Source organism: Pseudorasbora parva, chromosome 9 (assembly GCF_024679245.1).
Source record: "Pseudorasbora parva isolate DD20220531a chromosome 9, ASM2467924v1, whole genome shotgun sequence".
NCBI lineage: Eukaryota > Metazoa > Chordata > Actinopteri > Cypriniformes > Gobionidae > Pseudorasbora > Pseudorasbora parva.
In genome coordinates, this window is record NC_090180.1 from 33834715 (window position 1) to 33862563 (window position 27849).

At 43.9% G+C, this 27849-nt stretch overlaps 1 protein-coding gene across 2 annotated transcripts in view; it reads left to right on the forward strand.

Moving 5' to 3' along the window:
• zmp:0000000625 (cadherin-2) overlaps positions 1-27849 on the forward strand; it is a 103052-nt gene that overhangs the window by 41557 nt on the left and 33646 nt on the right. Inside the window, exon 3 of one of the 2 annotated variants that reach the window (XM_067452319.1) lies at positions 20285-20505. The exons of the other annotated variant lie outside the window; for it this stretch is intronic. Within the exon in view, the coding sequence (XP_067308420.1) occupies positions 20285-20505 (221 nt within the window). The remainder of the gene's footprint in view (positions 1-20284; positions 20506-27849) is intronic. 2 annotated transcript variants of the gene reach the window in all.

Below are 27849 nucleotides of genomic sequence, written 5' to 3' on the forward strand. Positions count from 1 at the left end.
TGCTCATTTCCCATGCTCTCATATTAGAGTCAAACTACCATCGGATAACATCAACAGTCAAGACACTTAAAACCATTTTCAGCTCAAACTGTTGACTTTCAGACACTATTGAATGTTTGAAATAATTTCTGATTGTGGTCTGGTGTGGATTATTATATTTACATTTATATGGGATTCTTAAGGTTACAAACTGTATGTTAATCACTGCTATAAGAAATACTACTAGAATAAATTATTCTTATAAAATCCCAGAGGCCGCTTGAAGAATTAGGACACCATATGTGATCATAATATTCCTGTATTTATTTGGTTTCTTATTTCATTGCAGCATCTCTGGCCATAGATAGGGAAATACTGGATTGACTTTTCATCAAAAGACTATAAAGATACACAGTGGGGCAAAAAAGTATTTAGTCAGCCACCAATTGTGCATGTTCTCCCACTTAAAAAGATGAGAGGCCTGTATTTTTCATCATAGGTACACTTCAACTATGAGAGACAGAATGTGAGAAAAAAATCCAGAAAATCACATTGTCTGATTTTTAAAGAATTAAATGGCAAATTATGGTTGAAATTAAGTATTTGGTCAATAACAAAAGTTAATCTCAATACTTTGTTATATACTCTTTGTTGGCAATGCTCAAAAATTTTCTGTAAGTAAGTTGCCACAAGGTTTTTACACACTGTTGCTGGTATTTTGGCCCATTCCTCCATGCAGATCTCCTCTAGAGCAGTGATGTTTTGGGGCTGTCACTGGCAACAACGATTTTCAACTCAATGACCCAGCCATGTTTCATCTTCAATGCCCTTGCTGATGGAACAAGGTTTTTCACTCAAAATCTCACATGGCCCAATTCATTCTTTCCTTTACACAGAGCAGTCATCCTGGCCCCTTTGCAGAAAAACAGCCCCAAAGCATGATGTTTCCACTCCCATGCTTCACACTAGGTATGGTACAACTCAGCATTCTTTCTCCTACAAACACGACAACTTGAGTTTTTATCAAAAAGTTTTTATTTTGGTTTCATCTGACCATTTGACATTCTCCCAATCCTCTTCTGAATCATCCAAATGCTCTCTAGCAAACTTTAGATGGGCCGAACATGTACTGGCTTAAGCGGGGGACACGTCTGGCACTGCAGGATTTGAGTCCCTGGCGACATAGTGTGTTACTGATAGTAGTCTTTGTTACTTTGGTCCCAGCTCTCTGCAGGTCATTCATTAGGTGGGGAGCTAGTGTGGTTCTGGGATTTTTGCTAACCGTTCTTGTGATCATTTTGACCCCACGGGGTGAGATCTTGCATGGAGCCCCAGATCGAGGGAGATTATCAGTGGTTTTGTATGTCTTACATTTTCTAATAATTGCTTCCACAGTTAGTTTCTTCACACCAAGCTGCTTACCTATTGCAGATTCAGTCTTCCCATCCTGGTGCAGGTCTACAATTTTGTTTCTTGTGTCCTTTGACAGTTCTTTGGTCTTGGCCATAGTGGAGTTTGGAGTCTGACTGTTTGAGGTTGTGGACAGTTGTCTTTTTAAACTGATTACGAGTTCAAACAGGTGCCATTAATACAGGTAAAGTGTGGAGGACAGATGAGCCTCTTAAAGAAGAAGTTACAGGTCTGATGGAGCTAGAAATCTTGCTTTTTAGGTTTTAGGGGACCAAATACTTATGTTCCACCATCATTTGCAAATAAATTATTTAAAACAATGTGATTTTATGGATTGTTCTCATTCGGTCTCTTATAGTTGAAGTGTACCTATGATGAGAATTACAGGCCTCTCTCATCTTTTTAAGTGGGAGAACATGCACAATTGGTGGCTGACTAAATACTTTTTTTGCCCCACTGTATTTTTTTTTTTTTAATTATCACTATTCCAATTTGTCACCTTCCTAAAATAATTGCCAACATTTGTTTTATTTAATTTTAAGTCATCTCCTCAGGATTATGGTCACCTCTGGTAAAATTGCCTACATCCTCAGTTAAATGGATTATGCAATTCTACCTCTGTAGTATAATGGCATATGCCAAGATTTGACGTTTTCTGAAAAACATGAAAATTATTTGGGCAGTTATTTTAGGAAGTTGACGAATTCATGGAAAGATGACAACATTTAATTGTATTAAAACTGTACATTTATTGAACTTTAAAACGTTAAATGTCATGATTATCTCATTCTATTTTAATTGAGGGTCAGTGTACAGTGTGTGTAATGCGAATTCCATCGTCAGATGATTACTGAACGCACACCACCTGATTTTTGTAACCACATTATATTATATGTTTTTGTAACTCATGGCGAGATATTGCTCAAAACTGCGCATGAGATTAACTCCTGTGTACGCGTCAAAAGAAGTATACTTTGCGTATGGTCACGTGATTGTATAAAAACAAGCTTTGGTCACATGTAATGGGAATTACTAGTACATTCACTGATGGCTTAGTTTGGCCTCTTACATCTGAGGCCGCTGTAGAGATGATTGACAATTCTGTAGCTTTATATTAGGTGGCCTTAACTACTATGTACTAAATTAATCATTTGATACAACTCTACACTTAGAGTACTGTGTGCATACATGTTTTTTGATTGTACTTACATTGCAAAAAAATACCAGAATGTATCTGTATGTATCATGTAATCTGTAATTTATTTCTGTAGTTACATTTATAATTACACTGTTGACACTTCCCTTACACCTAACCCTACCCTTAAACTTCCACTCTAAAAATGCTGGGTTGTTTAACCAAAGTTGGGTTAAATATGGACAAACCCAAAATTGTGTTAAAACATCCCAACATTTTTTTAGAGTGTACCCATCCCACCACACCTGTCCCTAACTTTACCCGTAAGTACATTGTACTTATTGTTTTTATTTAGGCCACCTAATATAAAATGGTGTGTTACTTAAAGGCATTCATTTGGCAGTTGTCTATGCAGCAGCCAATAGGTTATCAGCTGATACCCAGGGTTTATCAAATGCACATAGATTGGCCTCAGTGGTGCCTCTCAAGCTACATTCTCAGTAGGGCTTGACGATTAATCTAAAAGTAATCAAAACTGAAATTAAGAACCTCTAACCAACATAATTTTCTCATTTTAGTTATTTTGTTTTTTTAATCTTGTTAATAATTTCCCGTGTGTTAGCCTACGTGACTCTGCCCCGTCCAGTCACGTCAAGTGCAGTCTGCATTCAGGAGCAGTTATCACAATCTGGATTCTCAGTATTGCTAGGGAAATTGCATTTTTTACACAGTTAATTTATATGTAAGTTAATTGCTGTTTTTTAATGCAGTTCTGTGGGAGTGATCAACTGTCATAGCGGTAACTATAACAACATTTTTGCATCTAGTGGCTGTGAGCCAGAAAGATGTGAATGCAGCTTAACCTATTTGGTGTTTGCTATTTTTGACCAATTTAATATTAGCCTAGAAATCCAATTTTCATATAGCAATATACTATATATCACTGAAAAACTAAATATTGCAATATCAGTTTGTTCCCAATATCGTGCAGCCCTAATCACCGTTATGGTGATTCTTGTTTACTTTAATTGAGCAATTGTCCCTTGACTTTGGTTAAATTAATTATCTTTCAATAACTATGCCATATATGTCATGCTCTTACTCCAGTATTTGTGCTGTTTGGGAGCCAGTGGCTTTCACCTGGAGTTTGAGAATTTTACTTGCTGTTCAGTTATCTAAGGTCTGCACCCAGTAATCGTACTTTATGACTATTTTTGGCTATTTGACATGCCCTAAATAGTTAAATTATGTCAGAGGTCCAAACTCTTTAAGCTTTCTTCAGTCTGATAGACTCCTTTTTTGATACATATGATCAAATTGCAATAAATAAACAAACTCAAGTACACGATTTGTGTACTTTGTCCACATCTGTGTAAAAGAAATATCACCAATTGCAATCATGTTTTGGTCTGAATACGAGTCATGCTATTACCTCTGATTAAATTCAGACCAATAGCACTCTTGCTTGCGTGATATTGCTTAAATAATGACAGTTATAGTCATATTTTTCCTCTATTTATTTCTGTCTATTTATTTATATCTATATTTATATCAGTGTCCATTCTAATACTTCTAATAAACTCTTTAATTTCCTCTGTCCAGAGATTTAGATTAGAGATTTAGATTCATTTAGATTAACATCTCTGTCTCTGGGGTTGGGGTGGAAGTGAGGCAGTGTGTGTGTGTATGTGTGTGTGTGTGTGTGTGTGTGTGTGTGTGTGTGTGTGTGTGTGTGTGTGTGTGTGTGTGTGTGTGTGTGTGTGTGTGTGTATGTGTGCGAGTGTGAGTCCGTTTGTGAGAGTGAGTATGAGAGTGTGTATGCGCGTGTTTGAATGGCTGTATTGAGGTGAACGTAATGTGTTGTGTGGTTTGAGGCATTAGTGTGGCGTCTCTCTGCTGACTGCATCCTGTCTATTGCTGCATCAGCCCTCCTGTAAGCATTCCACACACATTATCCACCATTCCCATCATTCAACTGTCAGGGTGTTTGTGATGACACATGCTAGCTAATGTTTGAGTATATCAACTATTGATGTCGCAGTTGACATTTAGTATTGCTTTGAGAAAGAACCGAGCCAATAGCTTTTAACATGGAATAGTTTAGCTTGTCAGAGATAATCTCTTGGCTAACATTAGGCTAACAATCTTTTGGAATTTTTGGTGCTGAATTTCCTTAGTAGATCATACAAATAATTTTAGAATTACAAGCTCTTTCCCAAAACCATAATTTCTTGAACAGTGCTTGAAAACGGTGATAAATCCTGAGTGCTGTGGAGTAGTAGTGCTGTGGAGTAGTGATCTGGAGTAATAGTGCTGTGGAGTATTAGTGCTGTGGAGTAGTAGTGCTGTGGAGTAGTGATCTGGAGTAATAGTGCTGTGGAGTAGTAGTGCTGTGGAGTAGTGATCTGGAGTAATAGTGCTGTGGAGTAGTAGTGCTGTGGAGTATTAGTGCTGTGGAGTAGTAGTGCTGTGGAGTAGTGATCTGGAGTAATAGTGCTGTGGAGTAGTAGTGCTGTGGAGTATTAGTGCTGTGGAGTAGTAGTGCTGTGGAGTAGTGATCTGGAGTAATAGTGCTGTGGAGTATTAGTGCTGTGGAGTAGTAGTGCTGTGGAGTAGTGATCTGGAGTAATAGTGCTGTGGAGTAGTAGTGCTGTGGAGGATTAGTGCTGTGGAGTAGTAGTGCTATGGAGTAGTGATCTAGAGTAGTAGTGCTGTGGAGTAGTGATCTGGAGTAGTTCGGCTGTGGAGTAATAGTGCTGTGGAGTAGTAGTGCTGTGGAGTAGTAGTCATGTGGATTAGTAGTGCTGTGGAGTAGTGATCTGGAGTAGTAGTGCTGTGGAGTAGTGCTTTGGAGTAGTTATCTGGAGGAGCAGTGATGTGGAGTAGTGCTGCGGAGTAGTGGTGCGGAGTAGTGGTGCGTAGTAGTGGTGCGGAGTAGTGCTGTGGAGTAGTAGTGCTGTGGAGTAGTGCTGTGGAGTAGTGTTGTGGAGTAGTGCTGTGGAGTAGTGCTGTGGAGTAGTGATGTGGAGTAGTGCTGTGGAGTAGTAGTGATCTGGAGTAATAGTGATCTGGAGTAATAGTGCTGTGGAGTATAATGCTGTGGAGTATTAGTGCTGTGGAGTAGTAGTGCTGTGGAGTAGTGATCTGGAGTAATAGTGCTGTGGAGTAGTAGTGCTGTGGAGTAGTAGTGCTGTGGAGTAGTAGTGCTGTGGAGTAGTGCTGTGGAGTAGTAGTGCTGTGGAGTAGTGATCTGGAGTAATAGTGCTGTGGAGTATTAGTGCTGTGGAGTAGTAGTGCTGTGGAGTAGTGATCTGGAGTAATAGTGATGTGGAGTAGTAGTGCTGTGGAGTAGTGATCTGGAGTAATAGTGCTGTGGAGTAGTGCTGTGGAGGATTAGTGCTGTGGAGTAGTAGTGCTGTGGAGTATTAGTGCTGTGGAGTATTAGTGCTGTGGAGTATTAGTGCTGTGGAGTATTAGTGCTGTGGAGTAGTAGTGCTGTGGAGGAGTAGTGCTGTGGAGTAGTAGTGCTGTGGAGGATTAGTGCTGTGGAGTAGTAGTGCTATGGAGTAGTGATCTAGAGTAGTAGTGCTGTGGAGTAGTGATCTGGAGTAGTTCGGCTGTGGAGTAATAGTGCTGTGGAGTAGTAGTGCTGTGGATTAGTAGTGCTGTGGAGTAGTGATCTGGAGTAGTAGTGCTGTGAAGTAGTGCTTTGGAGTAGTTATCTGGAGGAGCAGTGCTGCGGAGTAGTGCTGTGGAGTAGTGCTGTGGAGTAGTGTTGTGGAGTAGTGCTGTGGAGTAGTGCTGTGGAGTAGTGATGTGGAGTAGTGCTGTGGAGTAGTGCTGTGGAGTAGTGATGTGGAGTAGTGATGTGGAGTAGTGCTGTGGAGTAGTGCTGTGGAGTAGTGCTGTGGAGTAGTGCTGTGGAGTAGTGCTGTGGAGTAGTGATGTGGAGTAGTGATGTGGAGTAGTGCTGTGGAGAAGTGATGTGGAGTAGTGATGTGGAGTAGTGCTGTGGAGTAGTGATGTGGAGTAGTGCTGTGGAGAAGTGATGTGGAGTAGTGCTGTGGAGTAGTGATGTGGAGTAGTGCTCTGGAGTAGTGCTGTGGAGAAGTGATGTGGAGTAGTGCTGTGGAGTAGTGATGTGGAGTAGTGCTGTGGAGTAGTGCTGTGGAGTAGTGCTGTGGAGTAGTGCTGTGGAGTAGTGATGTGGAGTAGTGATGTGGAGTAGTGCTGTGGAGTAGTGCTGTGGAGTAGTGCTGTGGGGTAGTGATGTGGAGTAGTGCTGTGGAGTAGTGATGTGGAGTAGTGCTGTGGAGTAGTGCTGTGGAGTAGTGCTGTGGAGTAGTGCTGTGGAGTACTGCTGTGGAGTAGTGCTGTGGGGTAGTGATGTGGAGTAGTGATGTGGAGTAGTGCGGGGCAGAGAGCCATGGGAACGGAGCGAGTGTTAGCCACACTGGCCTTGAGTCCCTTGGAGGAGTTCCGGAAGGATAAAAGGAGGAGTGGTGATAGTGGAAGATAAGAGACGACCAGGTCTGGGACATTTATGTTGGTGCTTTATGTGGCAGTCATCCATGAGGGGCTGTCGCTTTACATTCATTTAGCTGTTTATGTTAATTTTATTATTAAAATTATGTTTAACGTTTGGTGGTTCCCGTCACTGTGTCAATTCAGTTCAATAACTGTTTAAAGTCCATTCATTATGAAAGAAGTTAAATTCAGATATTAGCATTTCTACTGAAGACAGTTGTCATCCTCAAGTCCATTCAATGTTGATTTAATTTATTTAAATATTGATGTAGATATTGCAAACTTTATCAGTTTGAAGAAAAAAAATTCAGCTCTAAGGCAAAAGACAATAGTGTCATTATTCAGTTCAGTTCTCATAAAACAGCATCTGTATAGTCAGATCAATAATGTTGAATATTAAGTGTTCCCAACTAAGCAACCCAGAGGTGACAGAGGCAAGAACCCACACATCATGAGACAGAAATGAGAGAAAAAAACCTGGGAGGGCTTAGTCGGTCAGTGTGATTATGATTCAGGTGCTCACAAGCTTTTTTCTGTGAGACTTGCACTTAGTGTAAATAGACACTCCGTTTATTTAAGAGGGCCAATGGCCATGTACACACTGCCAAATTTTAGGAGTTGCAGTTCTGTGGGAGCGATCAACTGTCAGCGGTAACTATAGCAACATTTTTGCATCTAGTGGCTGTGAGCCAGAAAGATGTGAATGCAGTTTAACCTATTTGGTGTTTGCTATTTTTGACCAATTTAATATTAGCCTAGAAATCTAGACGCCCCCTAGCGGCAGCAAATCTAATCTGCCGCGAATGTCGTCTAGCAACTCTCAATACACTTCTCCTCTAGCCGGCGAACAAACACGGTGTGATTATGATTCAGGCAGCATTGCGGGTCATGTTGCAGGGTAGCCCCTCTCGGAAAATTAATTTAATTACAATTCTGCAGACGGACAATTATGGACTGTGATTGTGGCAGTGGTGGAGGAAGAACTGAATCTTATGATCCACTCTGTAACTGTGTTAAATACCCCTAGGATCATTTGTCCTTTAATAGCATTTGTCAGGGAGTAAGTGGCATCCATTAACAATATTAGGATGGTAGGAAGTTATGGAAAGTTGTGTTGTGTGGTGCTCAACATTGAACAATATCAGGAGCACACAGGTGGAGCTGTTCACATCAGTATACTGGAAGTCGCAACTCTTATATCAGTCCCTCAAAGACCACTACAGAAAGTCTGTTTGTTGTGGATTGATATTATTCCGAATATTTCATTCAGTTCATTCAGCTTGAACATTTGGGTACATCACGCTGACATATGGTGGGAAGGAAGTGTTGTAGTCCGTCCAGCAGGTTGAAACATGAAGGATGTGCTGCCATTTAGCAAGTAGTACACGACTGGCTGGTCTGTGTCCTAAAGCATGATAACATCCTTCTAGTTAAAACTGCGTTTAGGTCCCAGCTGCTCCTGGTATGACACGTTCATCGCTGGCCAAAGAGCTTTGCCGAGGGCTCATCTAAAAGCCAAGAACTGACTTCAACTCAATGACTGTTTACTATTGTCTTTTTAGACATGCTTTACAGCAGAATTGAATTCTGTTTGCATCATTGAATCATTAATTTACCAGAGCACAATTAATTAATAATTAATGTCCTGTTATCACTCTAAAGCTGCTTAGAAGCATTATGTACTGTATAAAGCACTATATAAATGCAGGGAGTGCAGAATTATTAGGCAAATGAGTATTTTGACCACATCATCCTCGTTATGCATGTTGTCTTACTCCAAGCTGTATAGGCTGGAAAGCCTACTACCAATTAAGCATATTAGGTGATGTGCATCTCTGTAATGAGAAGGGGTGTGGTCTAATGACATCAACACCCTATATCAGGTGTGCATAATTATTAGGCAACTTTCTTTCCTTTGGCAAAATGGGTCAAAAGAAGGACTTGACAGGCTCAGAAAAGTCAAAAATAGTGAGATATATTGCAGAGGGATGCAGCAGTCTTAAAATAGCCAAGCTTCTGAAGCGTGATCATCGAACAATCAAGCGTTTCATTCAAAATAGTCAACAGGGTCGCAAGAAGCGTGTGGAAAAACCAAGGCGCAAAATAACTGCCCGTGAACTGAGAAAAGTCAAGCGTGCAGCTGCCAAGATGCCACTTGCCACCAGTTTGGCCATATTTCAGAGCTGCAACATCACTGGAGTGCCCAAAAGCACAAGGTGTGCAATACTCAGAGACATGGCCAAGGTAAGAAAGGCAGAAAGTCGACCACCACTGAACAAGACACACAAGCTGAAACATCAAGACTGGGCCAAGAAATATCTCAAGACTGATTTTTCTAAGGTTTTATGGACTGATGAAATGAGAGTGAGTCTTGATGGGCCAGATGGATGGGCCCGTGGCTGGATTGGTAAAGGGCAGAGAGCTCCAGTCCGACTCAGACGCCTGCAAGGTGGAGGTGGAGAACTGGTTTGGGCTGGTATCATCAAAGATGAGCTTGTGGGGCCTTTTCGGGTTGAGGATGGAGTCAAGCTCAACTCCCAGTCCTACTGCCAGTTTCTGGAAGACACCTTCTTCAAGCAGTGGTACAGGAAGAAGTCTGCATCCTTCAAGCATTTTCATGCAGGACAATGCTCCATCACACGCGTCCAAGTACTCCACAGCGTGGGTGGCAAGAAAGGGTATAAAAGAAGAAAATCTAATGATATGGCCTCCTTGTTCACCTGATCTGAACCCCATTGAGAACCTGTGGTCCATCATCAAATGTGCGATTTACAAGGAGGGAAAACAGTACACCTCTCTGAACAGTGTCTGGGAGGCTGTGGTTGCTGCTGCACGCAATGTAGATGGTGAACAGATCAAAACACTGACAGAATCCATGCATGGCAGGCTTTTGAGTGTCCTTGCATGGAAAGGTGGCTATATTGGTCACTGATTTGTTTTTGTTTGGTTTTTGAATGTCAGAAATGTATATTTGTGAATGTTGAGATGTTATATTGGTTTCACTGGTAAAAATAAATAATTGAAATGGGTATATAAGTTTGTTAAGTTGCCTAATAATTATGCACAGTAATAGTCTGCACACACAGATATCCCCCTACAATAGCTAAAACTAAAACTTCCAAAAATATTCAGCTTTGATATTGAGTTTTTTGTGTTCATTGAGAACATGGTTGTTGTTCAATAATAAAATGAATCCTCAAAAATACAACTTGCCTAATAATTCTGCACTCCCTGTAAAGATGACTTGACTTGATGTGTATACCAGGTTAAAAGAGATGTGTTTTTAGTCTAGATTTAAGTGTGTCTGCTTACCGAACAATGCTAGGAAGACTGTTCCAGAGTTTAGGTGCTAAATAGATAATGGATCTATCGACTGCAGTTGATTTTTTTATATTCTAAATATTATCTGGCCATTAACTGGACATAATTTTGAGACTGCAATAGATGTGAAGGGCTTGCTCAAGTACTAGGAAGCTAAAACATTTAGTACTTTGTAAGTAATAAGCAAGATTTTAAAATGTATACAATGTTTAATAAGGAGCCAGTGCATTCTTGACAGAACCAGCAAATATAGTCATATATCCTGGTTCTAGTAACAACTCGAGCTGCTGCGCTTTGGACAGCTGGAGTTTGTTTATTACAGTTTTTCTTGAATTGCTAGCAAGCATTGTTCAATACTGAAGCCACATTTTCAAAAACTCTTCATACAGTCTGCATAACCAACATGAATTTTGGTCAAACAGTTTATCTTACCTCCAAAAGTCACTCACAGAACAACAAAACACTTCATATATGTCTCAAAATAAGCTTGTTCCACCACAACACTGGCAACAATTCTCATTTAGAAAACTCGTCATTTACTGCACACTGCCATAAAAACACTAACAACAGGGAACATTATATAAATAATGAACAATGATCTTTGATCTAATTTTCACATATATCATTATATTTCATATAGTTATTCTATATTTCATTATAGAGTAGCACATTTTCACTTTATTGACTGTACTAAAGCATATGTAACAAGAGGTTGTTTTCTTCGCATATAGTACTTTATTTGTGAAACTAAAAAGGTGAAAATAAATAATGAATTCCAGGGCTGCAATAACTACAAAAAAAGTCAACACATCAACAACACTGATACTGTGAGGGTTGTAGTCTTCTCTCTTACATTTGGCCACAAGTTCTCATCAACATCACTTCTGATGTTCCCTTTCGAGAGAGGTTCCTCGTATTACGTATGGGAAAAACTCCTTTTCTCGAGAATGTGAAGCAAAACTTTTAATAAAGGTATCTATGTAAAGCGCAGTGAGCTGCACGGCCATAGCCCAGCGCGAGGAGCGCTCTGATTGGCCGGGCTGCGGCAACTGCAGGAACCTATGGTGAGGCGGCTGAGAGGAACGAACCAATGGGGGGCGTTCCAGAAGCCCGCCGAAAAAGGTGCTTATATTTGCATACAGGAGGCTATATAAGACCCTAATTCGCCATAGGTGTCAGATTTTATCTCCTTCAGCGATACCTTCGCTGGTCTCCGGAAGAAGCACCGCCGTTGAAAAGGCACCAGCGGAACCTGCAGCTGAGGACGACGGACTCCCTCTCCGCCTTCTCTGCCGTTCCAGCTACGCCATCCGGCGTTATATATCCTTTAAACTGTGTCTATGTTGAGTGTTATATGTGTTTGTGTGTGTGTTGCCGCTGCAACGCCACTTCTAGAGCTTACAGGCTTGTTCTACTCGAGGACTCTCTCGTTCCGCCGCGTCGTTAAGCGCCGCGGAAAGACGGAGCTCTTCTCACTCTCCCTCTGCTCTCGTCCCGTCGCGCTGAATAGCGCCGCGGAAAGAGAGAATGTTAGAGGACATGAGCACACTCAAGCCGAAGCTCTCTTCACTCTGCCGCCGCCGCGGCTCTTCTTCCGCCGCTGCCACAGAGTTGTTCCCACTCTTCTCTCATTCCGTCGCGCTACAGCCGCGGACAGAGAATACTAGAGTGAATAGGCGAACTCGAGCCGAAGCTCTCGTCACTATACCGTCGCGCTGAGGAGGCGCCGCGGACAGACGGAGTTTTTCCTCGGACAGAGTTTTACCTCACGCTTCCAATTCTCTCGTCCTGTCGCTCTATCGCCGCGGACAGAGAATACTAGAGTGAATAAACAAACTCGAGCCGAAGCTCTCGCCGTGCTAGAAGCGCCGCGGACAGAGTTTTACCTCACGCTTCCAATTCTCTCGTCCTGTCGCTCTATCGCCGCGGACAGAGAATAAGTTACTAGAGTGAATAAACAAACTCGAGCCGAAGCTCTCGCCGTGCTAGAAGCGCCGCGGACAGAGTTTTACCTCACGCTTCCAATTCTCTCGTCCTGTCGCTCTATCGCCGCGGACAGAGAATAATAGAGTGAATAAACAAACTCGAGCCGAAGCTCTCGCCGTGCTAGAAGCGCCGCGGACAGAGTTTTACCTCACGCTTCCAATTCTCTCGTCCTGTCGCTCTATCGCCGCGGACAGAGAATAATAGAGTGAATAAACAAACTCGAGCCGAAGCTCTCGCCGTGCTAGAAGCGCCGCGGACAGAGTTTTACCTCACGCTTCCAATTCTCTCGTCCTGTCGCTCTATCGCCGCGGACAGAGAATACTACAGTGAATAAACAAACTCGAGCCGAAGCTCTCGCCGTGCTAGAAGCGCCGCGGACAGAGTTTTACCTCACGCTTCCAATTCTCTCGTCCTGTCGCTCTATCGCCGCGGACAGAGAATACTAGAGTGAATAAACAAACTCGAGCCGAAGCTCTCGCCGTGCTAGAAGCGCCGCGGACAGAGTTTTACCTCACGCTTCCAATTCTCTCGTCCTGTCGCTCTATCGCCGCGGACAGAGAATAATAGAGTGAATAAACAAACTCGAGCCGAAGCTCTCGCCGTGCTAGAAGCGCCGCGGACAGAGTTTTACCTCACGCTTCCAATTCTCTCGTCCTGTCGCTCTATCGCCGCGGACAGAGAATACTAGAGTGAATAAACAAACTCGAGCCGAAGCTCTCGCCGTGCTAGAAGCGCCGCGGACAGAGTTTTACCTCACGCTTCCAATTCTCTCGTCCTGTCGCTCTATCGCCGCGGACAGAGAATACTAGAGTGAATAAACAAACTCGAGCCGAAGCTCTCGCCGTGCTAGAAGCGCCGCGGACAGAGTTTTACCTCACGCTTCCAATTCTCTCGTCCTGTCGCTCTATCGCCGCGGACAGAGAATACTAGAGTGAATAAACTAACTCGAGCCGAAGCTCTCGCCGTGCTCATTCTACCGCCGCCGTGCTGAAGCGCTGCGGACAGAGAATACTAGAGTAAGTTAGACGAGCGAGCTCGGGCTGTTGGGTATGTCAAGAACAATGTCGCTGCAGCGCGCGCTTACTGCCAAGGAAGTTGTAATGGCTGCCTTGTCATGATAGCGCGCGCCCCTTCCACAGCGCGTTGCTGACTAGAGCGCGGCTTACTTCATAGCACGCGCTCACTGTCAGAGCATAAGGGCGTCGGAAAATGGCTGCCAAGCTAAGCCCTTTTTTCACTCTATCACTTCCAGTCCCCTTTATTCAGGCGGCTGGAAAGGTTTTTACACTGTAGACAAAGTGTCCACTACACAGTGTGCACCCCTACATAAGCACTGTTAATTCAGTCTCACAAAATCACAAATAAATCCCGCCGCGGCCGGATTACACCATATAAAGTCAACTAGCCTTATTGCAGTCAACTAGCCTGTGGTCAAACACGCTTGTCTGCATGCGCGCTTTCAGTCTAGACTAGAGCATAACGGCATTGTGGAATGGCTCACATACCACCCGCACTTCCTTACATTCTCCCAGTTCCCTTAAGTTAAGTGACTGGAGATGAAATATTGCAGTCAACTAGCCTGTGTTAAACACGCTCGTCTGCACACTAATGCTGTGTGCGTTTACCCCTGTGGATTTGCTCACTGGTTTGCACCGTGGGTATTCTACGTAGGTTGTGCGCCACTGCACATTGTTTACACTACACACAAAAGAGCTTTCTATGTAGGAAATGTGCCCACTTTACAGTCTGCACTCCTGCACCCAAGCACTTTTCACAAAGTTCACTCTCGCACACACAATATAAATGTGAGGCGTGCGCCCACTGCAAAGCCTGCACCGCCAAAACTAACACTATCCCCACAGTGTTAAAAGCAGTGTTACAGCACAAGCAACCCGGCTAACAGGCCCCTATTACTAAGCGGCCAGCCCCCGAATCTAATTCAACCCCTGGCTTTACGAGCCCAGGCCTGGCAGGCCATTCCTGGTATATAATATTGGGTGTTGAACATATAAAACGAGGTTCTCGCTACAGTTTTGCTCGCAGACCCCGCGATTCAAGCCGTGGTCGAGCCCTCTGTAAGAAGCAGTGTCAGTCACGTGCTTCTCGCTGAGGCATTGAGACTGTTAAAGGAGAGAGCGGCGAAAACAGTACACCCGACGCTAGCGAGTCAGGTTTTTACTGTCGCTAATTCCTCATGCCGAAAATGGGTGGCGGTCTCAGGCCCATTTTCCAGGCATCTGAACAAAGCACTTATGACACGCTCGTTTCAAGGTGCTGACGGTGAAACAAATCCTCGCGCACATTCGCCCCGGGGATTGGGTTTTCTCAATAGATCTGAAAAACGCATACTTCACGTTACGATAACCCCCCACCCCCACTACAGGCCATTCTTGAGATTCGCCTTCGAGGGGCAGGCTTATCAGTACAGTCATTGTCATAGACTCAAGACTTACGGCATAAGAACCACCACGTCTTGATAATGTACATAAAATCGCTAGGGCAGCCGAGATCAGACTCCGTTCACTGCATGGCTAAGCATCTCCTTTTATGGGCAGAGCACAATCTGAGCTCCCTAAGGGCGGCTTACGTGCCAGGTATTCTGAATCAGGGTCCGGACATGTTATCCAGAGGACCCATGTCCCCAGGGGGATGGTCCCTTTACCCGCAAACAATTCAGCTTGCACAGCACACGCTGCCCAATATTTTTTCTGCAAACGCAGGGATGCCCTGGCCCATGTTGGCCCAGACTCCCTCTATATGTTCCCTCCGATCGCGATCCAGCTGCAGCCTGTGCTTTTTAATAGCCCCACTTTAGAAGAACCGCACATGGTTCTCCATACTGTTTCAGCTGTCAGACACAGCCCCATGCCTATTCTGCCAATGAAAGGGAAGGTCTGGCATCCCAATCCCGAGCTGTGGGCCCTCCACGTATGGCCCATCAACGGTATCCGGGAACCTCTCTGACAAGTTATGAACACTATTTCGGAAGCTAGAGCCCCTGCTATCTGGCAGCTCTGCTTGAAGTGGTCAGTGGTTTTCTAACCAATGTGCTACGCGAAACATCGACGCACACTCATGCGAACTGGCGGAACCGCTCGCTTTCTCCAAGAGCTAATGGATGCGGGTCGTCCCCCCTCCATACTCGGGGTGTGTGTCTCCGCCATAGCAGCTAGCCACGCTCCTATCGCGGCACATTCACTAGGGAAAAGTGATCTTATTGTGTGTTTTCTTAAAGGGGCCAGGAGATTCAGCCCGCCTTGCCCCTACCTCGGTCCCTATTTGGAACCTCGCCATGGTTCTGGAGGCCGTGAAGGGTTCCCCCTCCTAACCACTTCAGAACACGAGCTTGAAGCACATATCACTCAAAACCGTTTTTCTGCTGGCTGTGGCCTCGGTTAACCGAGTGGGTGGCTTACCTGCACTCTCCGTGAGCCCTTCCTGTCTTGAGTTTGGGTCCAGCAACTTCAAGGTTGTGCTCAAACCGAGGCATGGTTTTATGCTGAAAGTGCTATCAACCCCTTCAGTATGCAGCTCTTTGCACTGCTTAACCCGCGTCTCAGAGAGAATAAGACGCAAACATATTCTGCCCAGTCAGAGCATTGAGATTGTATCTAGAGCGCTCCGCCCCCTTCAGGCAGTCGGATCAGCTCTTCATTGCTTCGGTGGCCGCACTAAAGTTTGTGCTGTCATGAAACAGTCTCTCACACTGGATAGTGGATGCAGTCCCACTAGCATATAGGTCCAGGACCTAACCTGTCCTACAGGCATTTAAGCCCACTCCTCTAGAGGCATGGCCTCATCTTGGGCTTGGTCGTGTGACATTTCTTTGGAAGATATCTGTGCGGCGGCAGGCTGGGCCTCTCCGTCCACTTTTATCAGATTCTACAAGTTGGAGGTTCCAGCTCTACAAGCAGGGCTTCTCTCCATCTAGGCTCTATCTTGACCCTGGCAAACAGATTGCCTTACATTTTGGCCTGTACACATTAGTCCTTAAGCACTATTCATTCATCATAAGATCCGACTATGTCCGATCAGCTGTCCAAACGAACCGACTCTTCCGGTTCTTCATTCCCCTTATAAGCCGCCTCTGTCGGTGTCTCGGGGGTTTATAACATGTGCTTTGGGTATACTGGGTCAGTCAGCACACACGGCGCTTTACATTGTGTTCCCATACGTAATACGAGGAACCTCTCTCGAAAGGGAACGTACTCGGTTACTTTCGTAACCTCGGTTCCCTGAGAGAGAGGAACGAGTATTACGTTCCGTGCCGTGTTTATGCTTCTCAGGTATCGCTTCAGTCGATCTTAAAACCTGACACCTATGGCGAATTAGGGTCTTATATAGCCTCCTGTATGCAAATATAAGCACCTTTTTCGGCGGGCTTCTGGAACGCCCCCCATTGGTTCGTTCCTCTCAGCCGCCTCACCATAGGTTCCTGCAGTTGCCGCAGCCCGGCCAATCAGAGCGCTCCTCGCGCTGGGCTATGGCCGTGCAGCTCACTGCGCTTTACATAGATACCTTTATTAAAAGTTTTGCTTCACATTCTCGAGAAAAGGAGTTTTTCCCATACGTAATACTCGTTCCTCTCTCTCAGGGAACCGAGGTTACGAAAGTAACCGAGTACGTTTTCCCAGTGCCTCTTGGAAAGTCCCTTCTGGAATATCTAATCCAACCCTGGCAATGTTCAGGAGAAATGCCTCCACACCCCACATTCATTGCACACTTAGCAAACACAAGCATGTTTTCTGTCCAACAGGAACATATACTACTAATCATAGCACACTTTCAGTTGTACATGCATACAATAGACAATATAAAACCCATTGGTTTTCATAATTTAATTTACTTTTACTGTGAACTCTTCTACATTGTTGTGTTGAATGTGTGCATTCTTGGTAACATAATATCTAACTGAATGAGTCATTACTATATGAGGGTGGGATATATCCAGAGCCCACATGCTGTGGATATATGGAGTGGCTGGACTGGAATCCCTGCAGTAAAAGCTTTATTAGCAACATGGAATTGCTGCCAATGATCAACAAAAATCCCAGCATGCATGACCTTTTGTTCCACATGTGTTAAAATAAAATAATTACAGTAAAATAGGCACAGAAAGAAAAACTTGCAGATGCACAGTCTGGCACACATTCTTCCTCCTCTCCTCCACCTCTTCTTGTCCTGATCCAGCTACTCATGTCCTCCATCAACTATTATTCTTCTCCTTCAACTACTCATCTTCTCCATCAACTAATCCTCTCCCTCAATCAACTAGTCTTCTTCTCATTCAACTATTCTTCTTCTCCTTCAACTAATCATCTTCTCCATCATCTAATCCTCTCCCTCCTTCAACTATTCTTCTTCTCCTTCAACTACTCATCTTCTCCATCAACCACTACTCTCCCTCCATCAACTACTCTTCTTCTCCTTCACCTATTCTTCTTCTCCATCAACTACTCCTCTCTCTCCACCGACTACTCCTCTCCTCCTTCAACTACTCCTCTCCTCCTTCTCCATCAACTAATCCTCTCCCTTCATCAACTATTCTTCTTCTCCATCAACTACTTCTCTCTCTTCATCGACTACTCCTCTCCTCCTTCAACTACTCCTCTCTCTCCATCAACTACTCCTCTCCCTCCATCAACTTCTCCTTTCCTCCTTCTCCATCAACTAATCCTCTCCCTTCATCAGCTATTCTTCTTCTCCATCAACTACTGCTCCCTCTCCATCGACTACTCCTCTCCTCCTACAACTACTGTCCCTCCTTCAACTACTCCTCTCTCTCCATCAACTACTTTTCTCCCTCCATCGACTACTCCTTCCCTCCTTCAACTACTCCTCTCTCTCCATCAATTACTCATCTCCCTCTATTAATTACTCCTCACCCTCCATCAACTACTCATCTCCCTTTGTTAACTTCTACTCTCCCTCCATCAACTACCCCTCTTCATTCATCAACTACTCCTCTCCTCTCCCTAAAACATGTTGAGACTAAAACAGGACACCTGGGTCTGCCTTTGGCTGAAATTGCATTTAGCTGTTAAGAATGATTATTTCATTTTCTGCTAAGATTCTTTATATTTCTGCTAAGATTCTTTATATTTCAACTTTATATTTCCACGGCGCCTGGGGGAAAGGACAGAGAGGCGAGAGAAACGGAGCCGGTAGCACGAGGAGCGACAGAATGAGAGAGGAAAAAATGAAAAAAAAAATCTGTGCTGGTTCCCAGACACACTGCCGCTCGGTCCTCAACAGCCGAGAGGCTCTTCCTCGCGGTGCCATGCGATGGTGCTGGACGCCCGGTAGACGGCCCGATTCTCCTCCGCCCCCTGGCTGCCGGCAGTGGCTCCTCCGATTGAGGGCAGTCGGCACCAAGTCCCGTACTCCCTGCTCCTCCCCATTACGGCGGACGGCAGTAGGCTCCGGCCCATGGCAAACGCCGGCAACTCCTCCGCTCCCTCCAGGACGGCCGTATGTAACGGGGTTCGTAGATGGAAGGAGGCAGGAACCGGTGAACATTCAAATACTTTTAATCAAATAAAAATAAACAAAACGAAAGTAACGCCGGCAGCCCCTCATGGACGACTGCCTGCACACACATAATAAAACATGGGCAGCCCCTCACGGATAACTGCCCGCATACACAACAAAACATAACATAAATCCAGGCCTGGTCCTCTCTCGTCTTCCAGTGTCGTCGCTCCTCATTTTATGTTCCCGTCACTCCGCCGTGAGACGAAACCGGTGTGGCGCGCAGCTGGCACTCATTTGCACTCGTCTCTGGCCCGCTCTCAAGGTTCCTAGCCTCGCTGCTTGCCACATAACCATTTTTTCTAACCATCTTATATTCTAAAGAACATTTTGTGCAATGAAAAGGTTCTTTGGATATTAAAGGTTCTTAATGGAACCAAACACCCTGCCAAAGAAACATTTAAGAATCTTTATTTTTAAGAGTGTATGTGTGAGCAGTTTTTGAACATGTGACTTCAGTTTGGACCAATGCATGTTAGCAGTCTTGACACTGGTCTTAAGACCATTTTTTTGAAAGTCTCGTTCTCGACCACATTTGTACTCAGACTTTCAAGACCACAACTTCTGGGAAATTACTAAATTGCAAGTGCATTGTCTGGTTTATTTATTAACATCATTAATGTGAAAGGATGTAAAACTTCCTGCTTCAGATGCAGTCAGTGACTTTAATTTGATTTATTTATTGTGCTGGTTCAGAAATGAATGAGGGATTTTGTTAAAAATGTCACCAAAATAAATACAAATACTCACAAAACTCAAGATATTGTTGCAAAAAAGAAACTTGTATGTGATCTGATATTTTATAATATAACCTTAAGAGAAAGTTTAAGCATGACTGCAAACATTATATTGCTTTAATACAAATTTATGGATTTAAGGAGTGCTTGCTTGGTCTCGTGTTGGTCTTACACAGTGGTCTTGGTCCCGACATGGTCTCGGATTAGGTGGTCTTGATTACAACACTAAGGAGACTTAAAGCAATGTTTATTATTTTAATCTTTATTTAAAAGTTTTTTATTTGTGCTACTGTAAATTGTTTATTTAAAATTGTATTACTGACTGTTTAATTGTCTTTTCTGTAAATTCATTTCTGAGTTTGAAATTAGGATTGTGCTATTGTGCAACAATTGCCCCATTGTAAAAACAAAAATGCACTGCATGATCGAACTTATTCAAATTTAAAGATAATTATATCTCTCTGAAACATTGGAGGAGACCAGTGTAGAGTACCAGAGTCTGAGCACAGTTTGTGATGAGATCGCTTCTAAAACTTAGGAGTGATCTATTTGTGTGAGAAATAGTGGACTCTGATGTTCATCTAAACTCATTTCTGTGTAGGAGAAACATTTGATATGTCAAAGAGATGTAATTGTTGATGTTTTTTGTCTCTGGCAGTGAAGTATGTGGACTGTGGCAGACGAGCTCATGTGAGGTTTGAATGCAGTCAGCCTGAAGATTTTCGTATATCAGTGGATGGAGTTGTGTACGCCCTCCGTCGGCTGCAGCCGTCCCGCTCCTGGATGTCCCCTTTGCTCATTAAAGCCCAGGACGATGCCACACATCAGCAGTGGAGGACGCAGGTCAGACTGATCCCTGCAGGAGCTCATCCATCAGCGGTACGACATCTGCATCATCTGCACAAGTGGTTCTAGAGATAATAAAGATTGGAGTTTCATACGTACGTCCCAATTATGTGGAGCTCTTTTCTGGACTTATTTAGTAATGACTAATAAATGATAGTCTGTAGCATATTTAAACATTTATATGTTGCTACAGTTTTTCTTTCGCTTTGATACATTTGTCAAATAATGCTTAACATTTGCAAACCAATTTCCCAAACAATTCCTACATACAATATATCAGTGCCATCCGAATGACCTTGTGCATCAATACAACAGCAGTATTTCCTGATCTTGTATCACTCGCTTCTTCCAATGTTGCTGATGATATCTGGGTAGGGTGTTTTATTTATTATGAGCAGTATGCAGAGCGTTGTTTGTTCTTGAGCGTGTATGTTTTGTTTGTTTCGTTTGTAGCAACAAATTGGCTATTGCGGCCACTGACTTGTAAAAAAGGAGTGTTCAGTCTAATATTAGAAACATTATGGAGGTAATTGAATGTGATTTAAAAAAAGTGTGTGGTTAATTGAAATGCATGTTTTAAATGTTTGCTGTATATTTGACATTCTGTATGAATGTAGGTGTATTGAACGTGTGTAACTGTGTCTTATCCGGAAGCTGATTGTGTACTCGACCACTGTTCTCCCCAGTATTTAGAGTTTATGTGCAGTACAACTGTCTAGGTTTTATTTTGTTGATTAGTTAGGGAGGAAATCTGGCCTTGTTAGGTTGGTGTCTCAGAAAGTCAGGGAATATGGACAAAGTGGTAAACTACCACTGCATTTTACATTAAGAACACCTATGTGCCAAATCCATCGGGCTTGTGGATGTGATGCGTGTCGACATCCAAATTGTCAATAATATGTAGTCCAAGGAGCTGTGTCACCAGCAGTTCAAGGTTCTGTTGGATGAAATGGATGCCCAGTCTGTTGATATTCCAAAGGTGCTGATCTTATTGTTCCTCTGTTTTAAAAAATAGCGGATGTTAGTTAACCTCTACTGAACATTTATGGCTCCTTTGTAGCAGATTGACTTGATGTTTTGTAGGAACCGTACAACTCCATAAATCTACTTATAAGTAAAAGTAATTTCTTTTGTGTTTGTTATAGAGGAGAGTGAACTGAACAAATCAAATTGGTTTACTGTTATTTGTTTATATTACTGTATTTAGCACAACAGGGTTTGTATGTTAAAATATTCCAGGCAACCTGTAACCTGTGGTTCTCTCTCACGCATCCAGCTCTGCTTGGGCTGGATGCCATGATGTAGACGTGGCCGAGGCTGCTTCTGTATGCATTTCCCCCTTTCGCTCTGCTCCCGGGGGTCTTGGAGAGGGTCCGCCAGGAGGGGGTCAGCTTACTTCTAGTGGCACCCTGCTGGCCAACCTGAGTATGGTTCCCAGGCATTGTAGCACTGCTAGACGGCCTTCCATGGCAGGTCCCTCTGATGAGGGATCTGCTGTCGCAGACAGGGGGCACAATATTCCCCCCCGCGGCCAGAGCTATGGAACCTTTAGGTCTGGCCCCTGAGGGGGCTCAGTACCTAGAAGCCGGTCTGTCAGCAGGTTTGGTCGAGACCCTACTTAGCTCCAGGGCTCCTTCCACCAGGAGACTGTATAGCCTGAAGTGGAATGTATTTTTCCACTTGGTGCAGAGAACGGGAGATGGATCCAGTTAACTGCCCAGTGGCTTCAGTGCTGGAGTTCCTCCAAGATCGTTTCTAATGGTTATTCAGGCCTTCCATCCTCCACCTCACATGACAGCGGAAGAGGGAAGACTTCACCTGCTCCGCCCAGTCAGAGCTCTAAGAGTTTATCTATAGAGGTCTTCCCAGTGGAGGAAGTCGGACCAGTCGTTGGTGTGCTTTGGTTCACCCAAGAAGGGGCTGTCTGCGTCAAAACAGACAATCAGCAAATGGATTGTCCAGGCTATAGCCACGGCTTATGAGGTGCGCAATCTGCCTTCACTGAGGGCTCATTCCACCAGGGGCATGGCCTCCTCAGTGGCCCCGGGTGGGCCACTCCACACACCTTCATTCTTTTTTAGTCTGCAACTCCCAGCAAAGTCTGGTGCCAGAGTGCTTGCGTCTTAAGTGTGCCTGGTCTCCCAGCTTCACACTAAGACGAGTGTGATTGCGGTGCGGCATAGTGGTTAATTTGTTCCCAGAGTGTCATCACTCGACAACGCAGTATGAGTTCCCTCGATATAGGTAATGTCTCGGGTTTTGTCTATAACCCTTGTTCCCTGAGATGGAACTCGCACTGCGTCTTGTCGCCACACCTATCACAGGCAGAACACTCGCTTCATCACAAATAAGCTAGTGTGTGTGTGTATCAGCGTCGCTTTGTATCTTCTAGTTATGCCGTCATCTACTACGTAATGACACAGTACCAATCAGAATTGGATAGATTTCATTCATACTTCAGTGTCGTCACTCTACGACGCAGTGCGAGTTCCCTCAATATAGGGAACGTCTCGGGTTATGTCTATAACCCTTGTTCCCTGAGAAGGAACGAGACACTGCGTGTCGTCGCCACACCTATCACAGGCAGAACGCTTGCTTCATCGCAAAATAAGCTACTGTGTGTATCAGCGGCGTCACTTAGTATCTTCCGTTTTTTTCCATCATCTACTACGTCATGATGCAGCACCAATCAGAATTGGATAGATTTCATTCATACTTCAGAGGCGTTACGCTAAGAGCGTTCCCAGAGTGTCATCACTCGACGACGCAGTGTCTTGTTCCCTCTCAGGGAACAAGGGTTATAGACATAACCCGAGACGTTCAGGTAAAAGTGTTCAGTCCGATTTAATGGAGGTTGTTAAGGAAGCCCCTCAGTTATCTGTGCTGGGGCCATTATTATTTTCTTTATATATAAATTGTCTTGATTCCAATATTGCTAATGCAAGGTTTCATTTCTACATGGATGATAATGTTATTTCCTCAGTTGGATTCAGCCCCTTCTAAACAGCAATATTTGCCTTTGACATCATTCAAGCAAGGTGAAGCTGATTTTTTGTTTAAAGTTTTGAAAAAGTAAGTTATTTTCAAGTTCTAAACCTTCGTCACTCTTCTGACTCATAGGAGTTTTGTTGCGTTAGTGTCTGAGTACAAATACCTACAGGTAGGTATTAGGATCGGATATCGGCCGCGATACTGATGACAAAGCTGGATCGGGGATCGGAAATCCACAGGCCGATCCAGGTGTTTTTTTGTTTTTTGTAGCAGCAGAACCTACGTCATTCCTCAGCTTCACGTGTATCGCATGCTCGAAGCAACATGGAGCGAGCCAGAGAGTCGGATGTGTAGAGATATTTTACGCTTGCCACGTCAACTAGTTCGTCTGTCGGCAATACCACCAATTTAATCCAGAAACACCATGTTAAGGAGCACGCTGAATTCCTGCAGCTCAGCAAAACTAAAGGAATGGACAATACAGCCCAGCAACTAACAAGTGGTGACTGATAGTGGATGTTCGGTTCTTTGGGTCACTAAAATAAATAAATAATAATAGTGGTAAAATTCATGGTTATAAAAAGTCTACTTAAAATATTGGGAACAGTAGGATTTATTTAAGCAAAAAATATATTATATATTTACATCATAATGATTATTTTGTTGCGCGATGGTAATTTGGGTATCAGCATGCGCAGTTGCGCCGGAAGCTTCTTTATAAACATACAGAGTAACGTCTATTGTTATTCACAACCCATCATCAGGAGCACACAGCCCGTTGGTATGTAGCGAATTTAGAACCTTTTGAAAGTTCATCATAAGCTACGGTCTGCTGTACTTTAATTCAGGAATGTGTAAAGTTTCATACTTGTGTAATTGTCAACATTGGCTGCGTTTAGTCCGTGCTGAGAGACTTGATTCATAGTTAGGTTAGCGCGTGTACTGTTCAGTTCTCTGGGTTGCGATATGTTCGAACGCAGGATAATTCACAAATTACCAAGTGAACAAATGTAACAGACAGTTGTGTGGTAGGCAAAGGAGTTGCATCAATACAGTAAAGCATTGAGCTTCAGTGTTATAATGATTAATGCACTTTACCCGCTGACTCGTGTGATAGTTATACTCTGCGCACGAGCGCTGCGCAGATGCGATGCGCAGTAGCGCTGCGCCGCTATGCGTGATGGGAAATGTAGTTTCTGCGGTGTCTATACAGCTGTGTAGGACTGTATAGGAGATTATATTATAGTGTAATCTTATTTACAGCAGAAATAGACCTAGTTATTTTATTGTAACTACTTCATGGTTGTTTATTTTGCATTATATGTTCAATGGATATTTTTGTAACACTGTTTTATTTCTTATTTCAGGTTTATGACCTGTGGTCAGTTGTATAAATAAAACAAAAATACAAGACTAATGACAAACACGAGTCGTGCCATGTGTGCTGCCTGTTGCTAGCCCATTCGGATGGCTGAAAATTTAAAAAGATCCGAACAGTCATAAACCAGGTTTAGGCCTGCCACTCAAACATTGTGGCCCGGTTCTGAAGACCAGAAAAATAAATCAGTGACTGGTTACCTTATCTAGTTAAGCTAAAAGCCCATCTATACGGCCTATTCACTTGCTAGTCTGCAAACTAAGAAGCAAATTAACAAGATGGCAGAAAAGGAGACAATAGAGAGGTTACGGCAGAAGCGTTCAGCAGCCCAGACTGCGTTCACTAAAAGAGCCAATCATCTCACCTCCAGGGCCAATGCGCTAGAAGAAAGGGATCTAAAGGCTGAGTGGAGAGAGTTCAAAGGAGATCATACCAGAGTAGAAGATGCAGGATTTGATTTTGCTATGGCCCTACGAGAATTAGAAGACGAAGAGGCCACAAAAAAGGCAGATCAGGTTGACGAGAAAACATTGGAATGCAATCACAAGTTTGATGCAGTTAAACACCTCATCCAAAACAGCTTCTGGACCAGATTTGCTAAGGAGCAAATCTCCACCCTCGTTAAAGAGGCTAACTCAGCCCTCGATCAGGCCGAAGCAACTGACCATCTGCAGCTGTCTAGGAAGGAGTGTGAACTGATAAATAGAAACTTAGAACGAGAGGTCTGTGAAGTCAACAGGCTAGTAATTGAGTGGACAGAAATGATTCCTCATGCCGCACTAACGGAATCTAGAGACCGTAGCAGGATGATGAGAAAGCGACAAGAGAGACTGTGGGATAAGTGGGCATGGCAACGCAGCACTTGGTCTGAAGATGAAGAGGAGCAGAAAGAACTGGTGAAACTGAAAGTTACTGGGAAGAAAGACGAGGACGAGGAAAGCCAGACCGGTGAGCAAGCCGCCGCGTCTATTAGTTCTTCTCCTAACCGTAAACTGTCCTATCCCGTAGACCGTCACATCCCTATTAGCGAAGTTCGGCATGACCCACCCATCGCTCCCACCTATCTCAGTTATGGTGGACTTCCAAATGCTACAAGCACGCAATTGCAAGTCCAAGGTGCTCCCAACATGTACCCAGGGCCTTTCAATTTCAAGCCCCAAATCATGCTGGAACGTGCACGCCTGCCTACATTCTTTGGTAACATGAGAGATTACTACCGTTGGAAAGCTGAATGGGAGGACCTTCAGCAGCTGGGGAACCCTCATGGTTTGGAAAATATAAAAAAGTTCCATCTTATAGGAAGTTTAGATGACAAAGTCAAAAGAGAACTCGTCTTGTCTAGCTGTGGATCTGCTACAGATGTGTTCAGGCTCCTGGACAACAAATATGGAAACAAGCCGAAAATAGTGCTACTTATCTCAAAAGAAGTACATGACCTACCACCTGTAAGGGGAAACAGCCCTAGAAAGACGATCGAACTAATTCAAGCTGTGGAGAGAGCTCTTCGTGACCTCCAAGTCCTGGGGGAAGAAGATGCTGTGAAAAATCGGTTAGTAGCACAGTCGATTGAGAGTAAGTTACCAGACTCCCTGAAAGAAAAGTGGCTAACTTATAAGAACGACCCTGCAAGCGGCTTTTCACCCAGAAATCACTTCGATTGTCTAATGGTGTACCTGAAAAAACAGGAAGACATTCTTGAAGAGTTAGATCAACTGCAGCCTAGCTCAAAAGACTATACTGAGAGGTCACAGGAAAAGAGTAGAGAAAAGAAGGCATTTACCAAGGCTACATCAATCCAAAAGGGCTCTCAACCTAGTTCATGCATAACCTGTGGAGACGAAAAGCACGCAGGTAGATTGTTTGCATGCAAAGCCTTCAAGAAGCTCAACCTGTCAAGCAAGAAAGCTCAGTTAAAGAAGTCAGGAGTATGCCTCAAATGTTTGCGCATCCATAATGAGGATGGCTGCTGCACTGAAAGGTTTCTATGCTCAAAAGAAGACTGTCAGAAAGGAGGGTCCTCAGACCACAACTACTTACTCTGCCCGTTGCCACAGACGAAAAAGAATGATAAAAAGAATGAAGAGCAATGCAAAGTGAGAGTAGAGACAAAGAGACTTGGATTGACAGACAAACAAGAGGAGGTTCTTGCCAAGCTCTCTCCAGAGCTAAAAGCAGAGGTCAAAGAAGCTTTCTCGAATAAGATTTCAACAACAGTGTGCACTAGTTCAAATAGTGAGCCAAAAGAGTACCCCGTAGTAATGATGCTACTCTCCGTGACGACTTACTCGGGCCAGCTAATCGGTACACTAATCGATCTTGCTTCAGATACCAATTATATATCAAATGAAGCCGCTGAGCGTCTTAAGCTGAAAGGCGAAGACATCAAGCTGATTGTGCAAGGAGTTGGAGGAATGGAGAAGATAGTTGCTACCAGAAGGTATACTCTGAGAATAAGAGTAAAAACACAGAAGGGTACAGTGGCGGAGCACAAGCTCCTATGTTACGGCCTGGAGAACATTGCGAAAGTGAACCAAGCAGTCACACCACAGCAACTACTGAAATTCTTTCCTAACATCGCCGCTCACGACTTGGTCCGCCCTGAGAAGATCGACCTTCTAATAAGTCATAGGGAAGGTCGCCTGGTCCCACAGCCAATCAAAGTGGAAGGAGACCTCGTCCTCTGGGATGGTCCTCTGGGAATAACGGTCGGTGGAGCTCATCCTGACCTCTTTGAGCAAGTAGACTTAGCAGTGCACAGGTCCGAAACTCATTTTGCACGTTCTATGAGATCAGCTTCAAAGGCTTATAAAGAAGTCCTTGTTGACCCAACTGAACTTGCCAATGCTAAAGTAGTTAATGGAGGAACAATCCTCAGGAGTACTTTGGTCACCAACAAAGAAATGTTTGATTGGTTCAAGTGGGACAGCGTCGGTGCTGCCTGCGACCCTCAATGCGGTGGCTGCAAATGCGGTAGATGTCCCCCTGGTGGTAAAGAAATGACACTAGGA